This window comes from Protobothrops mucrosquamatus, unplaced genomic scaffold (assembly GCF_001527695.2).
Source record: "Protobothrops mucrosquamatus isolate PMUCROS unplaced genomic scaffold, P.Mucros_1.0 scaffold4001, whole genome shotgun sequence".
Classification (NCBI taxonomy): Eukaryota; Metazoa; Chordata; class Lepidosauria; order Squamata; family Viperidae; genus Protobothrops; species Protobothrops mucrosquamatus.
This window is the reverse complement of record NW_015389939.1, coordinates 25561-41057: the sequence shown is the minus strand read 5'-3', so window position 1 is coordinate 41057 and position 15497 is coordinate 25561. Positions and strand designations below refer to the sequence as shown.

Sequence of the window (15497 nt, the reverse complement as noted above, 5' to 3'; positions counted from 1 at the left end):
CCTCTTGACAGCCTTCATTCTCATTAATCAAGATACTCTTCTAGATTACCTGCAAGGGTTAGGAGTGGACAGCACTGAGTTGTAACGGTTCTCTTCCTTCTAGAGCAAGTGGGGCGCTCAGCCCCTCTTATTATTTAATGTCTAACCAAAGTTCCTATGGGAGGTCCTCCACTGGCATGGGTGAAGCATTATTAATATGCTGGCGATAATCCAGTTGCATATTTACACCTTGGACAAAACATGTAATCCTAAGAAGGTCTGATCTAGTGCCTGTAAACTGTTAAAACCTGGAAGGGAAGAAATAGGCTTAGGCTTAATCCCAAGAAAATGGAATGGCTGTTGAATTAAAGTCTTCCGATTCCAGAAAAAGAAAATCCAATTGATTTTAGGCAAAGCTGTACTCCCCTGTGGAGAGCAAATTTGCAACCTGGAGTTCTCCTGCACTCAAGACTCCTGCTGCAATAACAGTGGAAGTCATGGCAGAAGAGTCCATTTCCAGCTTCAGCTGGTACATTAGTTGCGGCCTTTCATGGAAAAAGAGGTTTTACTGAGGTAATTCATGCTCTTGTCACTTCATAACAAGACTAATGTAATTCGCTCTATATGGGGCTGCCCTTGAGAGCCAACTGGGAGCTACAGCTGATTCAAAATCCAGCTGCACAGTGTTAACAAGTGAAGCCTGATTTAGCCATGTAACACCATTATTGCAGACGTGCTGTTGATAGCCAGTCAGCTTCCAAGTGCAATTTAAGATGCTAAATGTCTACGGAGGTTCTCAGTCATCCAAGTCATAGTTGTCCCAAAGGTGCTTTTTCAAAAGGCAACTGGACTTTGTTTTTCCTTTGTTTGAAAAACAAAGTCTAATTGCCTTTTGAAAAAGCACCTTTGGGACAACTTAAGGTGCTGATTATCTTCTGCAAAGCCCTATCTAGCTTCAGACTGACTATCTTGCAGGACTGTCTGCTCTGAGTGGCCTATGCCCATCTGATAATAACCAGCAGAATATGCATGCAATGGATGCCTCCTCCTGCATAGTTTCAGCAAGTAGGAGCCTGGGGACAAGCCTTTTTTCTTATGGCCCCCTCCTCTCGAACAGTTTACCTACAGGGACAAGGATCTAAGGCAGGGGTCGATCAGCACCTGTCCACACCATGCTGGAAACTGGGCCAAGCAAACAAGCGAAGTCCCATCCACGGGATGCAGGCAGCATATGAAACCACGCCCCCATCCGGTCTGCAGAAAAACCTCTCCCCACAGAACCAGTCCCTGGTGCCCAAAAGGTTGGGGGCTGCTGATCTAAGGGATACAACGTTTCCCATCCCTAAACAAAAGATAGTAACAACAAATAACATTCCTTATTGCAATTCATACACATCTGGCAATTCTGTCTGCAGACAATGTGAGTGAAATAGCTTTCATTTGTCGGTTTGCTTGTTTTTCTCTAGGCTCAAGTGTCTGTCATCAGTATCCCATTAATTCTGGAGTTCTTGTTGGCTCCTTTAGTTAGTTTGTTTTTTAAAAAACAAAATTTCCAAAACTTTGTCTTTTAATTTGCAGCTATAAGCTTCAACTTGCTTCTGAAATTCTCCAAATGTATTAAAAAAAAACCTTGTATGTTAGTGATCTTTTATTTGCAAACCAATAAGCCAGTCTGCATTTGCTGTTAACATAAATAGTTTTTAAAAACAGTCAACAGGGCCACTGAATGCCTCTCTGGTGATCCCTTAACACTGGAGCCTTCACTAGGCTGCTACGAATACCTCTTCTGAAGCTGGGAAGCTACGCAGCTGCTTCTTCTAATATTTCTGCCTGAATTTGAATTTTTAGTCATGCTCTGGGACTAAGAAAGACGCATGAATGAATCCAGAATGTTAATCTGCATACTGAGAGAATAATATTCTCACTAATGCTTTTCTGTCACCTGTATTTGCTCAGCAGTTCAAATTTGATGTGGCCCAGCCTAGCAGCTATAGTTTTAAATATCTTTTATACGATGCGGTACTTCTTAAAAAAAAGGCAAGAAAGCCTTTTTACTGTTTTAGGGATAGCGTAAAAGACAACATTTGCCAATGCAACCAAAAGCTATATGGAAAAAAAGAAAGGGGAAGTTAATACATTTTAAGATGTGGCATTTGAGACTCTTTATGGAGAATCAGAGGGTCATGTAAAACACTAAAAATATAGTATTTGCCCGTTAATCATTTATATAGTTCCATTTCTATCAGTGCATAGGGGTAAACAAGATAGTCCTAATTTTTATTAGGCTGCTGTTGGCCATTTCCAGCTGTGTCGTGGACAGCATGCTCTGAAAAATAGCTGGCACTGTGATGTAGATGTTTGACACTGGAATCGATGCAGTCTGAAGCAATCCACACAGAGGCTGCATGCTGTGAATCAGCCTCTTGCATGAAATGAGTGCTCCAGTGCTCAGCAATGGAAGACTTTGGGATGCAGTCATTAAAGTGCCTTCAGCTGGGCGTTTTAGTGTTGCTTTGATCTTAATTCCAGCAGGAGATAAAAGAGAAAGGTCACTTGCTCTTGTGCGTACGGAAGAGACCGTGACTTTTTCTTGATACCGGTATATAAGGGAGAAGGAGATCGACAGTTTAGATGGTTTGTCAGTTGCCCATACGAGTCTATTTCTAGAGTGCCCCACAGAAGTGGCTTCTTGTGTATGGGAATGATAAGTTATGCATCAAGTGCAGGCACTCTTAGCATCATCCTCTCCCCACCCCCATCCCACCCACCGCCCACCTTTTCCCATGATCAGACTTCAGATTCTAGGCTAGATATGCGCCTCCATGATCTTGTTGCACAAGGGCTGTGCATCCTTGGGGTTGTCAGCGTATTTCTCCTCTCGGTGCTGGCCATCTGAATAAATGTTGGATAAACCCTGCTCTGATTTCTGCAGTCTCTCTGTGTGCTATTAAAGTACATGGCCCTCTGACCATCCGCATGGACCAAGAAATCCCTGCTGCATGGGGGCCAGGATGCCTGACTGAAACAGTGCTGGGAGGCACTGGATTGTTCACATAGGTGAGAAGGGCCTGGATGAAAGCTTCTCCAATAAACAGGTAGATTTGGATATGAGTTCACATACGCGTATTGCTTCTGCACTACAGCTGAAGAAGCCCTGTGTACGCCTGAGACGTTCTGTAGACAGGCCTCTCGATAGACTGGGAGCCTCGTGGATTGTGAATGTAGCAGCTGTTTCTCCTTCCAACTTAAACCATTGGCCTGCCTACATTTCCTATTGCATGCATTGCTTGGCCTAAGGGCATCAGGAGAATGGTGGTGGACTCCATGATGGATCCCAGGCAGCACTTTTGCTTTGGGGGTCAGGCTAGCTTTGGGGAAGAAGTCCAGGATATCCCTGGAACTGGAACACTTTGGTGGACGCTTCCAGAGGCCTAGAGAATGGAACTGTTCATGCTGTTCCAAGGTTGATCTTGAAAGACTAGCTGTATAGGTCTCCTTTTCTCTCCTCAGCTCTAGTGGGTCGTATTCTTTAAGTGCAAAGGGTCTACAAGTTCTGTTGTCCTTTGGGAAGGAATTATATATACAGGGATGAGGCCAGTAGTGAGTTTCCAGATTCTTTTTCTTCTCAGAAGGGAAAGCTAGCCTTGACTCCTGGGTTGCACTGCTTTGTTCGCCTTCTTTATACAGGTGATCATTCTGGTGGAATTTTTGTTTCCCATGGCCTCTGGACATGGGGAGCTTATACTTATGGTTATGTGGAGAAAGTTCCTGAAGAGTCCTGATTGGGGAATGAGGAGCATCACTAAGGGAGCTTCCAATGTGTTTTCTGAGGTTCGCCTGAGAAGTGGTTACCACATACTGTGGAGAGTGGTACGCAGCAAGAGCTGGAATAATCTTATCTTCAGAGCAGTTGCCCCGTAATTTCAGTGGATGAAGAATCTGCGGGTGCTCAATTGTCTCTCCGCAGCTTTCACTGGCTGGTCCCACAGTTTGCTGAGGTGCCAGAAGCAAGGGTGGAAAGTTTCTCCCAAGCTTCTCAGTTGTTGTTGTAGTGTTGGAGGACTGAGCTGGCCTGTTTGACCCACTAGTGTTCTGAACCACAAATTGGGGAGTCCTTAAGGAGAAAGTTGTTTGGAAGTTTTCACTCCTACTAGACCAATTCTCTATAGTGCGTGTAGCATTTTCCAGTGAGTTCTCAACACTGGCTGTTGATACCATATTCTTGGCTGCCTGCAGCATCTTAAGCACATTGGCTTGAGCAGAGTTAGCAGTGACATCTGGTTTGTAAACACGAACAGGGCTTTCCAGGTTCTGGACTCCATTAAAACAGCTGTAAATACCCTGGGAATACAAGATGAAACAAGAAAAGAATGACAAACTATCTTGGGAAGGAATGATCGATGATGATATTAAGCTAGACTTTTTTTCCCCCACAGACGGGACTCATAAATATTGAATAATTTCCTTTATCTGAGCAAAACTAAATGCTAAAACCATATAAACCAGATTCTTCATCATTGAAATAAGAATACAGAGAAAGCATTTTCTACTAAAATTAGTTAGGGGAGATTGAACAGAACTTTTTTTTTTAATTTCTTTGCAATTGTTGGTCTTATGTGGAAGATCTTGATTCCACAATGAAGATCCAAGAGCTCACTAAATAGTGATTGGGAAGAACCGTTCTCTCTTCTACAATGAGCTGCTCATTCAGGCAGATGTTGTAGTATAATGAAGCCATCTTCCTTTTATGTCTCAGTATGGAATCTTGTGTTCTAGTTGTTAGCTTCATAACTGTCTTCATTCTGTATTTTAAAGTGTTTGCTGCTTAATTAAATTTTGCAAAATATTCCTTGAGGACCCTAATAATGATTGTTATGAGATGCAATGAATCTAGTGGCTGGTTAAGAAAGTTCATGTAACTAGAATTCAGAAAATGCTTCTCAGATACATGAGTTTAATTTAGGCATTAAAGCATTTAACAACAACAGGAAATGTATGTTTTAATAGGCAAAAACTCACTCAAATTCTATAAATCGTTATTTTCTGTCTGGCTTCTATTCACGCGTGAGTGGAAACGTAAGTATTTTTATTGTGTTTTTATTGCTTAGCTAAGGTGTTTATAATGCAAAAGACAAAAGGACTTGAAAATGCACACGCAATATAAATGTAATAGAACTCAACAAGCAAATAAATTCAATAAACATGATTGTTTTCTTTCTTAGTAATTGTGGAAACTGTTTTCTCATTGCTTTATTTTCAAATACATTTCACACAAGTTAATATTAATGGCATCTTTCTGAATTTGTTTTTAGAAATTCTGACAGCAGATCCCACCTCATGAATCTATACTAGGGATGTTCGTTAGGAGGGAATTATTAGTAAGACTGAAAACTCTCCAAAAGCACTTTAGAATAAATATTTTGGGACTTGCCCAAACACCAGAACCCCCTACTGCTCTGCTTGGTGCAAGTTTGAAAACCAGAATAACCAGAGTTGAGATATTGGATGGAAAAAGTTGTACTTAAAAATATGACAGTTGTAAACAGTGAACATCCTTGAGTCTTATATGCACAGGAGTAATTCTCATAGTCAACTTCCAGATTTTATTACATCATCTGAACTAGCAATCATTTTAGTTTGTATAAGCACTGTATTGCATAAAACACTCACAGATAATTTGCAGCTCTTCACCTCAACGAATGTTGTTGTGAGTGAAGACAGCCAAAATATCTTCCTACCTACTAGAACAGGGGTCTTCAAACTCGGCCCTTTTATGACCCATGGACTTCAACTCCCAGAATTCCTCAGCCAGCGTGCCAAGGACTTCAACTCCTCAGCCAGCGTGCCATGGACTTCAACTCCCAGAATTCCTCAGCCAGCGTGCCAAGGACTTCAACTCCTCAGCCAGCGTGCCATGGACTTCAACTCCCAGAATTCCTCAGCCAGCGTGCCAAGTTTGAAGACCCCTGTACTAGAATGACTGAGTTGTTTGGAATCAGACTACTGTTACTCACACAATTTCTTGAGAACTCTTACTAAGCAGTTAAGCTGTCACAAGGTTAATAAGATTTAAAACACCTACAGCAGGGGTGTCAAACTGCTGGCCCGCAGGCCGGTTTCATCATACCAGAGCCGCGCCCACCCCATTGCCGGCAATGGCAAAAAAGCTCCGATACGTTGCGCAACGTCACATGACGTCGCGAGTTTGACATGTCTGACCTACAGAGAGCAGGAGGCCTTATGTGGGGGGAACAAATGATTGAGTAACAAAATAAGCTTGCCTCTTATGCATCAGTTAGCTGAAGCTGGGTTTAATTGATTTATAGCAGCCCTTTGACTAGACAGACCTAAACCTGCAAACTTGACAAAGGAACTGAGAGAAAAACAAATGTATTATTATTTAACATTAAATTATTATTTACTGTATTAAATTTATTTGCCACCCATCTTGCCACAAATTTATCCCAGAATTCCCAGCCAGTTCTGCTCCAAAGGATCTTTTGGGGGGGGGGAGGTGCTTTAATCACAATTTCCAATCCAGACAGACTATTGAAAATGTATCCCATCAATTGTACTTTAAGCCCTTAGTGCATTCAACATCACCTTCTTTGTTGTGGATCTCTCTGGAGGCCCAAAAATCAGAAGAACAGAGGAAATTATGCATCTAGAAAAAAACAAATCTCCTATCTCTTGCACACAATGATTTGAGAATGTTTTAATCAAAATATGGGAAGTAAAAATTAATTTCCCTTTAAAGAGAAAAACAGAGTGTCATACTGTATGTGCTCCCATTGGCAAGCTTTACAAGCTCCCATTGGCAAGAGTCACAAAATTGCTTTTTGCGGGAATGTCTTGGCAACTCACAGCCTAGAGCATTTGAACACATTGATGATGCCGCTAATGTTTTGCTAGATGTCCTGGTGTGTAGAGCCAATTTTTAAATTGTTTTTTTATCCACATACTTATTTTATTTTCATTTTAAAAAATATATTTTCAAAAAAGATAGCATCTACAAATGGGTAGCTAATTACTGAAGTTATACATCAATGCTCAGTATGACCTTAGTTAAAAAAAATAGCAAGCAGATTACACTGAATTGTTTTCATGATGCAAAATTATAATTTATATAAGTATACATTTTGGGACCTAATGCAAAACCATTACTATATTATTATAAATGTTGAAAAGAAGAAAAAGAACCCCGCCCCTAAAAATATAGATAGTTAATATGTAGAGTCAAATTTAGCATAGAACTTTACCTTTACACCCAAAATCAAGAAAATAGCATGCAGTGAAGTGATGAGGCTATGGAACTGGGAACGGGTGCCCTGGAGGAATTGCTCTCATCCAGCTTAATCTATCTCTCAGGGTGATTTTACACCTCATGCTAAGCCATGTTTTAATGGTGGTCTACCAGATGAACCACAGTTGGTGGAGTCCACTCAAAGTCTTGAACTATAAGCCATGTTTTATAAATCACAGCAGCTGAGTCCATACTGTACATTGCCGCTTAGTGCAGTAGGTGGAACTCAGCCTCAGAATAGTTGTTGCGGTTGGAGAAACTGAACAGTGGGCGGAACACAAATCTAATGTATGAATGAACATTTTAAATTGTCCCTGTTAATCAACATTTATACAAAAGAGTAGCCCTAAAAATGGCAGAGTATATTTCCTGGGGAATGGAAGAAGAATTTTGATTATGATTAGTATGATCATCAGATTTGTATCCCACTTTTATTTGTGCAACTCAAGGCCGTTTGCATAATGTTCCCGCCCTCAATTTTCCTACAACAACCCCTCTGGGAGAAGGGTCAGAGTGAGAGAGAGTAAATGGCTCAAAGTTACTGAGCTGGCTTTCATGCCTAACAGAAGACCAGAACTCTCTGGTTTCCAGGCCAGCACTTTCATCCACACCTAAGACCTGGACAGTCCCCATTCTATTCGTGCTTTAAGATCAGTTGCTTTTTCCAGGCCTTTGGCAAGGTTGAATGAAGCTTCCTTGAATAGTCTGGATTTGTTTGTTTTTCCATCCCTCTCCGGTTCTTGTTATCTTTGCCAATCTTTATTTTTATATACAGGTAGTCCTCAACTTGCAACCACTCATTTCGTGACGGTTCAAAGTTACAGTGGCAAAAAGTGATTTATGACCGTGTTTCACGCTTACGACTGTTGCAGCATCCGTATGATCACATGATCAAAATTCGGATGCTTGGCAATTAGAATGTATTTATGACATTTGCAGCGTCCTGGGATCACGTGATCCCCTTAGGCGACCTTCTGACAAGCAAAGCCAATGAAGAAGCCAGATTCACTTAACAACTGTGGCAAGAAAGGGGCAAAACATGGGGCAAAACTCACTTAACAACTGTCTCGCTTAGCAACATAAATTTTGGGCTCGACTGTGGTCGTAGGTCGAAGACTATCTGTACTCAAAAATGTGACATCACAACTGCCAGTTCTTTAGTTGGTGTTGGCCTTCATTTGCACGATTAATTCATTAATAAAAACCATTATTATTATTATTATTATTATTATTATTATTATTATTATTATTATTATTATTATTATTAATGCTGTTACTTGTGAGCCCTCAGAAGGGATGGCATTTGGGCAGCACACAAATGCAATAAAAACAAATGATTAAATAAATAAACTGCCCGTGCAGGAACATTACTTACCCTGCTTATAGCTAGAAGGAAATCAAGTCTGTGGGACTTGGGCACGGAATGCCGCAACTTCCAAAACACCAGGTGTTCCCAAGCAAAGACAAGCAGGCTCAGCCCCATTGCCACCAGCAGCATGTAAAAGACCCCCGCCATGTTATCAATGTCCAGCTTACTGCTCATTACTTCATTCTTTTCATTTTGGCAGATGCCAGACAACCACACAGTCTCCAGTTTTTGGGTTTCACCTGCAAAACAGCACACAACAGACAAAGGGTAGAAGAGGGTATACTTCTAGCTAAAGAGACCATCTGATATCAAACATCACCCCTTTCGTGGAAACAACTGTTCACATTTCTGGGGGGGGGGAAAGATGTTTGGATGAATTTCACAGAAAAGAGAAGGGGAAAAAAAGTATAGTCTTGTTTTGAAAAGGTTTTTTGCTATTAGTTTTTAAATGTCTGCGCAAAAGGACCGTTTTAGCATAGCCAGATCTGAGGTGAAAAAAAAGTGGTAGTAGTTTCTTCTCCTACAGTGCCTCATGTTTGCTTGTTTTTGTTTTTGCTACTTCTGCATTTATGTGGCTGGACTAATGATGTAGGCAAAACACAATGATGATTTCGTGTTTTAACTTCCAGGCGGTGCAAGTGATCAATGGAACAAGAGCGTAGCTATCATCTTCTCTCGCTCCCATGCAGTTCACAACCACCAAGCACCTGGCGGGTGCAGCCATTTAGATCAGTGGAACAGCATGAGTGGGTAGTGACCAGCTCATTATCCTGACTGCCAGCTTCTCATCCAAATCAGAAGATTAAAAGCAAAACCCATGAAGCTCTGTGTCCCAAATGTAGTTGACAGACTATTAGAATGAGCTAAAAGGAATCTCTATAAGTTTCCAAGGCAGACTTTTTCTGGAACACATTCCGTATTGAATCCTTCAATCTGCTAACAAAGCTGTAGTTTCCACCAGAGAGGTCTCTAAAACCTGCAAATGCTGAAGTACATAACTGAATATATAAGAGTCACCTGTGCGCATGCATTGTATGTTTGTTAAAATCTATCTTTCCCTTTACATTAGTTTGGTGTCTCTTTCACAGAAACCGCATCCAAGCAAGCAGGAGCCAGTGATTTTTTTTTTTTATTGAATATAGGCCACTGCTGATAATTAGGATATGCCCAGTGCTCATGCTTGCCAGGTCAGAGAACCCTGGTGTTATGTACTGGGCTTAATTAAGAGCAGGTGCAGGGAGCTGCACCAGAACAGTCAGCAGACCATGTGGTCTGCCCGGTCAGACTTGCTGTCTGCAAGCAATGACTAGCATGCAGTTTGAGCGGGAAAAGCCGTTGCAACGATTGGCTGGTGACGACCCAGGGAGAATGTATAAAAAGGGGCAGAGCCATTTTGTTGTTGTTCTGTTTTACTTGAAAAAAGAAATACCTGTTCATGAGCTCTGACTATTCAATGCCTACCAACGTGAGGAACAGAACACCCGTGAGGTTAGATCTAAAGGCAGGCCTAGTTCAGCACTGTGTTTGCACAGCGGGCAAGTGAGAACCCTAGAAACAGGAATTGCAATAGGACTTCCATTCGGATTCCAAGGAGTTATGATCAAGATGCCTTCTGGCTCCATAGAAATAGTCCTCGACTTACGACCACAAAATGAGCCCAACATTTCTGTTGCTAAGTGAGGCAGTCGCTAAATGAATTTTGCCCCAGTTTTACAACCTTTCTTGCCACAGGTNGCTTACTGCTCATTACTTCATTCTTTTCATTTTGGCAGATGCCAGACAACCACACAGTCTCCAGTTTTTGGGTTTCACCTGCAAAACAGCACACAACAGACAAAGGGTAGAAGAGGGTATACTTCTAGCTAAAGAGACCATCTGATATCAAACATCACCCCTTTCGTGGAAACAACTGTTCACATTTCTGGGGGGGGGGGGAAAGATGTTTGGATGAATTTCACAGAAAAGAGAAGGGGAAAAAAAGTATAGTCTTCTTTTGAAAAGGTTTTTTGCTATTAGCTTTTAAATGTCTGCGCAAAGGGACCGTTTTAGCATAGCCAGATCTGAGGTGAAAAAAAAAGTGGTAGTAGTTTCTTCTCCTACAGTGCCTCATGTTTGCTTGTTTTTGTTTTTGCTACTTCTGCATTTATGTGGCTGAACTAATGATGTAGGCAAAACACAATGATGATTTCGTGTTTTAACTTCCAGGCGGTGCAAGTGATCAATGGAACAAGAGCGTAGCTATCATCTTCTCTCGCTCCCATGCAGTTCATAACCACCAAGCACCTGGCGGGTGCAGCCATTTAGATCAGTGGAACAGCATGAGTGGGTAGTGACCAGCTCATTATCCTGACTGCCAGCTTCTCATCCAAATCAGAAGATTAAAAGCAAAACCCATGAAGCTCTGTGTCCCAAATGTAGTTGACAGACTATTAGAATGAGCTAAAAGGAATCTCTATAAGTTTCCAAGGCAGACTTTTTCTGGAGCACATTCCGTATTGAATCCTTCAATCTGCTAACAAAGCTGTAGTTTCCACCAGAGAGGTCTCTAAAACCTGCAAATGCTGAAGTACATAACTGAATATATAAGAGTCACCTGTGCGCATGCATTGTATGTTTGTTAAATCTATCTTTCCCTTTACATTAGTTTGGTGTCTCTTTCACAGAAACCGCATCCAAGCAAGCAGGAGCCAGTGATATTTTTTTTATTGAATATAGGCCACTGCTGATAATTAGGATATGCCCAGTGCTCATGCTTGCCAGGTCAGAGAACCCTGGTGTTATGTACTGGGCTTAATTAAGAGCAGGTGCAGGGAGCTGCACCAGAACAGTCAGCAGACCACGTGGTCTGCCCGGTCAGACTTGCTGTCTGCAAGAAATGATTAGCATGCAGTTTGAGCGGGAAAAGCCGTTGCAACGATTGGCTGGTGACAACCCAGGGAGAATGTATAAAAAGGGGCAGAGCCATTTTGTTGTTGTTCTGTTTTACTTGAATAAAGAAATACCTGTTCATGAGCTCTGACTATTCAATGCCTACCAACGTGAGGTTAGATCTAAAGGCAGGCCTAGTTCAGCACTGTGTTTGCACAGCAGGCAAGTGAGAACCCTAGAAACAGGAATTGCAATAGGACTTCCATTCGGATTCCAAGGAGTTATGATCAAGATGCCTTCTGGCTCCATAGAAATAGTCCTCGACTTACGACCACAAAATGAGCCCAACATTTCTGTTGCTAAGTGAGGCAGTCGCTAAATGAATTTTGCCCCAGTTTTACAACCTTTCTTGCCACAGGTGTTAAGTCAGGCACACGGTTGTTAAGGGAACTTGGGTTTTCCCCTTGGCTTTGCTTGTCAGAAGGTCGCAAAAGGTGATCACATGACTCGGGGCACTGCAGCTGTCATAAATACGAGCCAGGTGCCAAGCATCCAAATTTTGATCACGCGACTATGGGATTGCTGCAACAGTTGTAAGTGTGAAAAAATGGTCATAAGTCTGTGCTTCAATGGTCTTCAAAGGGTCCCTAAATTTATAAGTCGAGGACTACATATTCATATGTGCAAATGCTCTTTGGAGAAAGACACATTCTGTCTGTGTGGATCTCAAGACTGTTTCTTAACGTGTTGCAGTTCCTGTAGGTGGCATATTTATTTTACTTTCTTCTTCTTTTAGTCTCCTTCTACATCTGGTAAATAAAAGACTTCCCCTAAACTTTCCCAGTTCTAATGCATAAGCACATGCTTGCCTGCTTACTTATAGTATATCAGCCACTTATTAAAGCTGCTGAAGTAATGGAAGATTTAACTCCTACTGAAGTGAAGAAAGAAAAAGGACTTTTCAGGGAACTGTCAGGAGTTTGGCTTGATCTAATATAAAACTTCACCGAGAAGAACAGTTTTCCAAAAACTTTTCAACATTTTCTCCAGTGACTAAGGAATTCATCATCAACATTCAGGAGCAGAATTTTGAGGAAAATACAGAACGGGCAAAATGCATGTTGGTGTCTAGGACAACATTTAGCCCATATATTAGGTTTGCAAATAAGAACTAATGATGCCTTTCATAACCATTGTGTTACTGTAATAGAAAAAAATAGCTGAAGTAAATCCTTTCCATTTTAATGAAGTTCACTTTGCTGAAGTTTTGGAGCTACTTTTATTTCCATCTTATAATTCAATTTTAATTTGTATCTGAACAGAACATTTGCAAATGACCGCCGAAAGAGCGGGGAGCAGCCATTTGTCTTCTGGGGAAAGTATTTGCCCTCTTCCTATGCTGCAGATGCTGCTTTATCCTGCTTTGTTTCTGTCAAAGGAGTTGGGAAATGCAAGTGTGAAAATGAAAATTCATGGCATGGAAGGACTGAGAGGACACTTACTCATATCCTCTTACAGGCATGTCTCACTAGCTTCCATTTTTATTCAATATCCATACTTTTATATGCCACAAAGATAAATAATAAAGCTCTGCAGGTATTTTTCCATTATAGACCAAAAAAAATGGAACTTATCATATATGAAGACCGATGGATTTACCAAGCTTGAGTTGTAACAAAAAAATTTATTCTTAGATTTTGGCACCTTGCAGTTTCAAGGTTATAGTCTTGGACCTGTGATACAGGCTAGTGCAGTGATGGCGAACCTATGGCACGGGTGCCAGAGGCGGCACTCAGAGCCCTCTCTGTGGGCACGCGTGCTGTCCCCCAGTCCTAGCCCTTCAGCTGGGTTTTATAAAACCTTTTCACTTTAGGCCTCTGCCGCTGTGTGCCCCCCAAAAAAGGTTCAATCGATCAGTCAATTTCAACTTCTTGCGGGGGAAAAAAAAGATCTTCAAAGTTGGAATTGATTGATTGAACTTTTTAATCCCACCCAGTCTGCCGTTACCACCGCAGCCATGCCCAGCCAATGGGCCACGCCCAGCCAATGGGCCACACCCAGCCAATGGGCCACACCCATCCGGCACCCGAAGATGCATAAGTGGGTTTTGGGTTGCAGTTTGGGCACTCGGTCTCTAAAAGGTTCGCCATCACTGGGCTAGTGTAATGGGGGGAAAATCATCAGTATTATTCCATGGGATCAAGGTTTCAAAAATGGACTGCATGCTCCCTACAGTATATGTAATATAATATCTTGTTTTCTTTTTCCTTTGGTTCTTATGTTTGATCTTTTGTTGTGTTTTTGTTTTACCCTTCTATATTATAATAAAGAGAAAGCTCTACTCTGAACTTGGCAAATCATTGTGACCCTGGAAGAAAACAAGTAGGATGCAGCAATAATTTTCTCCTAAATATTAGCTAGCAATGTGTAACTAAGAGAGAAAACGACCCACCATCTCCCAGGAATTGCAGGAGAGCTAAATCAATTGTTCTCTTCCACTTTGAGTCCTTCTGGAGGGCAATGCCATAGCCAGTGGTGGCAAAGACTTTCCCACTGCCAATGGTTACCAGCTTGCAACCCTCATCCTTGCCAGCCATGTAATTGAGCACTGCAGCATCATAGATAAAAGCATCCAGCTTTCTGGAATCAAGCACACAGAGAAAGCAGATTAGGGAACAATTGCTATGAAACACAACAGGAAGGAAACTAGGGACTCCATCCAAGTTGGGAAAGGCTGTATTAGACAATAGGAATGTGCCCGTTTTTTAAAATGACTCTGAAGAAGTGCTTTGTACTTTTGACCAGTATTAGCGTGTCTCTGTTATTTAAGGGAGTCTAATCTGTTTTCAGGCTTCTCAGACAAGTCAACATTTCAAGGCAACCTCAATGCTCCTTCTGGCTCGCTTGAAAGCCAGGGGAAAAGTCAGAGAGCGTTAACGAACACCTGTCTTCAGGTGAGGTCCGAAGCCCTTGTTCCAAATCATTTTCAAAGCATGCACAATCCTGCTGTAGATCAGGTACTGCTGCATTTGAACTTATCAGAGAATGCCTGTATCAAGGGCGCACTTTCTGCCACATCAGCTGGACTATAGAACTACAGGGTCATTCTTCACCTAGAAAGAGTGACCCAGAGGCCAGGTGAATACATGAACCTGATCAAGACATCTTTCATCCCATTAGCATTTTCATCAAATATGCTATCTGTCGGGCTTCCCACCAGACTTAATTGTAAATTAATTCTTGCTTCGTAAATTATTATTTAATCAGGGCACTACCAAAACCCTAATCAAGGAACTACCAAGGAGAACAGCACATCCTCACCAATACTGATAGGCAAGCTCTTGTATATAAATAGGGAGCAAACCCCACACTCACTAGCACTGGTTATGTTTCCTAGCAAGTAATGAAATGTCTGCAAGCAAACAACCAAGCTCAGAGAGCACCAAGGACTTGACAGTACAATCTTAAGCTATATATATGCTCTTCTACTGGAGACATCCAACTGCCTCTTTATAGGTGCATATTTTCAGATGGGGAAGGGAGCAAGGTTGTCATATGATAGCATGCAAAAATACAATCTGTGGGCTGAAGACTGGTAGAAGTTCCATTGCATTTAATGCCACAAACACTAGATACATAGAGAACGTTTGGGCATCAAGGACTTTCTTAGCACATGAGGAGGCTACCATAGGCTGCCTCTTGCAAGTGTGCCTACTATTTGAAAGTAATTGTAGATACAGCCCGCTCAAATTGGAGTGCCTATGTAAATTTTCCTCGCCGAAACAAAGTAATTACTACAACTTGATAGGACTAAGTCCTAGAAATCAATGTTGGTGCTACTTCAAAAGGATTAGCAATCTTGTCCTAATCAGATCTGGTTAGGAATGTCATTGGACAGAGAAACCTTGAGGATGAAGAAACAGAAAGCTACCCCATTTTGAGGCTGACGAGGGCGTCTTCCACTGAGCGCTGGTTGTA

General features: G+C 41.7%; 1 protein-coding gene across 1 annotated transcript in view; it reads right to left on the bottom strand.

Annotated features, from left to right (window-relative positions):
- Positions 1–385: 385 nt before the first annotated feature.
- LOC107298466 (glutamate receptor ionotropic, NMDA 2C-like) overlaps positions 386–15497 on the bottom strand; it is a gene marked incomplete at its 5' end in the record, with an annotated part of 38673 nt that continues 23561 nt past the window's right edge. Inside the window, 4 exons of the mRNA XM_015827844.1 lie at positions 386–524; positions 4136–4320; positions 8658–8890; positions 13972–14159. Of these exons, the coding sequence (XP_015683330.1) occupies positions 386–524; positions 4136–4320; positions 8658–8890; positions 13972–14159 (745 nt within the window). The remainder of the gene's footprint in view (positions 525–4135; positions 4321–8657; positions 8891–13971; positions 14160–15497) is intronic.